The sequence below is a fragment of the Mandrillus leucophaeus genome, unplaced genomic scaffold, assembly GCF_000951045.1.
Source record: "Mandrillus leucophaeus isolate KB7577 unplaced genomic scaffold, Mleu.le_1.0 Scaffold9, whole genome shotgun sequence".
NCBI lineage: Eukaryota > Metazoa > Chordata > Mammalia > Primates > Cercopithecidae > Mandrillus > Mandrillus leucophaeus.
The window spans coordinates 9178461-9181031 of NW_012109807.1; the positions used below are offsets into that span (position 1 = coordinate 9178461).

A 2571-nucleotide genomic window follows, 5' to 3' on the forward strand; every position below is an offset into this window, starting at 1 on the left:
GCCTAATGTGTCATCTCTTTTGTGCACACCTCCTCTGACTATCTTCTCTTCCTCTCCTCTCCCCACCTTCTCTCTCTGACCCTATAGCACCTGGTACCTGCATCTCCATCATAGCCCTAGTTGCACTGCACAGTCACTGCCCGCATGTCCAACTTCCCTAGCCGGTGAGGACAGGGGCTGTGTTTAATCATCCTTGTGTCTTCAGTGCATAGCCCTGCTTCTGGCACGTTCTTCTCAACAGTGTGGAATGAATGCATGAATGAGCTGTGTGACCAGTTTCCTGCCACTGTGATGCAGTTTCCCAAGTCTCCCAGCCACACTCTGAACCCTTCCCAGCATCGGCTCCCGCACCACTCACCAGGCGGTCCCGAGTGAAGTGGAGGAGGTTGAGGCAGTTCATGCGGAAGCTGACGTCCTCCCAGTTGGAGGTCACGGCCACGACAGGCTTGATGTTGTACCAGGGCACATAATGGTAGATGTTCCCTGAGACACAGAGACACATGGAGGGATGGGGTGTCTGGGGGATTCTGGGAGGTCTCTTCTCACTGTGTTCTCTCGAGGACCTCTCTGGACCACTTCACCCTCAAAGATGCGATTTGCTAACAATGCTAACTGGAGCCCTCCAGCTGGGAGGCTGGGCTGGGGCCTAACAGAATGTGAGAATGTGTGCACTTTGACCTTTCATTGTCACATGATCTTCCGGAGTCCCCAGTTTACAGTGGGGAAATCCATGCTAGCAATGGGAAGCAGTTTCCCTGAGGTGGCATAGCCAGGTGGTCAAAGTGCAGGCGCCTAGCTCCAGAGCCCTGGGTTTTGAACCTCAAGCGAGACGCCAGGAGTAAGGGCACGGGGCACGACTCCGGGTGGGACGGGGGCAGGGGGACACGTATAGATAAACACCACTGATGGGTGCCACAAACTGGGTTCCCTCGCCATGTTCCTTGTTGAAATGAGGGGGAAGCAAGACCAAACGTAAAGGATTCTGAACCACACTGCTGCCGAGTCGGCCTCAGAGGCAGAAATCCACAGAAACGAACATGTAACCTGCAGAAAATCTGTGAGGCCAGCGAAAGCCAAAGCTGACTTTTGTTCTCCAAATTTCTGGAAACTTCTTGGAGAACTTGTGCTTTTCTTTGGCAACTGCAGGAGGAACGGGGGGCAGAAGAGAAAGCCTAGGGCTGACCGGGGCGGGCAGTCTAACAGGGACCGACGTGCTACAGACTGGCTGTGCCCCCCACGGAAAGGCGTACTCAAGTCCTAAACCCCAGGACCTCAGAATGTGGCCTTATTTGGAGAAGGGGTGTCTTTGCAGATGTAATGAGTTAGGATGAGCAGGTGGGCCCTTAATGACTGGTGTCTTTATAAGAAGGGAGACAGAGAGACGGCAGTTCAGTGAGGACAGACACAGGGAGACACCGTATGAGGGCGGAGGCAGGGACTGGCAGGACGCAGCTGCCAGCCCGGGAACACCAAGGACCACAGCAGCCGCCACAAGCCAGGAGGGAGCCATGGCCAGATTCTCCCTCAGAGCCGTTGGCAGGGATCAACACTGACACCCTGACTTTGAACTTCTGACCTCCAGACCCGTGAAAGAATGAGTTTCTGTTGTCTAAAACCACCTGGTTTGTAGGGCTTTGTTATGGCAGTAATACACCATGCAGAGCACGAGCTCCAAACCCTAAGCCGTTGGGGCCGGGGGAATGAGAACTGACCCATCACGCGGGAGGGGACAGTGGGGAAGCTTGCCTGTCTCCAGTGTGGCTCTTTGGGTGGAGGGGAAGAAAATCTTCCCCAAAATTTGTAGCAAGTGGGGCCTCACGGACATTGGCATTCAGTGCTCATGTTATCTCTGTAGCCTGAAGAGTGTCCAACAAAAAATTTAATTTAAAGTGGTCTCAAGTAGATTGTTACCAGCCTGGGTAACATAGCGAGACCCTGTCTCTAATTAGCCAACCAGGGTGGCTCACACATGTAGTCCTAGCTACTCAGGAGGCTGGGGTGGGCTTTAGCCCAGGAGTTTGAGGCTATGATGAACCGTGATCATGCCGCGGCACTGCAGCCTGGGTGACTGAGTGAGACTGTGTCTCAACCAATTGATAAAATAAAGTGGTCATAAGTAAATAAAAATACAGTGGTCCCTGCTTGGCAGTGCCCCAGGTAGCTGGAAGAAGCAACGTTAGCCAGACCTCAGAGAACGCCCACAAAGTTCCAAGAAAGTGAGCAGCTGAGAACCAGTGTACACGCTCCTAACCCAGCAACTCCACTGCTAGGTATACACCCAAGAGAAGGGCTGTACAGCATCATTGAGACACACGGAGAATAATGTTCATGGCAGCTCTCATCACAACAGCCAAAAGTTGGAAACAGCCAAAATAGCTCTCAAAAAATCTCTTGGCCAGGCGCAGTGGCTCATGCCTGTAATCCCAGCACTTTGGGAGGCCGAGGCGGGAGGATCACCTGAGGTCTGGAGTTTGAGACCACCCTGCCCAACATGGCGAAACTCTGTCTCTACTAAAAATATGACAAAAAGAATTAGCCTAGTGTGGTGGTGGGCAGCTGTAATCCCAGCTA

General features: G+C 52.9%; 1 protein-coding gene across 1 annotated transcript in view; it reads right to left on the reverse strand.

The window, feature by feature from the left end:
- The window catches only part of FER1L5 (fer-1-like family member 5), a 68843-nt gene that overhangs the window by 20845 nt on the left and 45427 nt on the right, over positions 1 to 2571 (reverse strand). Inside the window, exon 21 of the mRNA XM_011969681.1 lies at positions 359 to 483. Within this exon, the coding sequence (XP_011825071.1) occupies positions 359 to 483 (125 nt within the window). The remainder of the gene's footprint in view (positions 1 to 358; positions 484 to 2571) is intronic.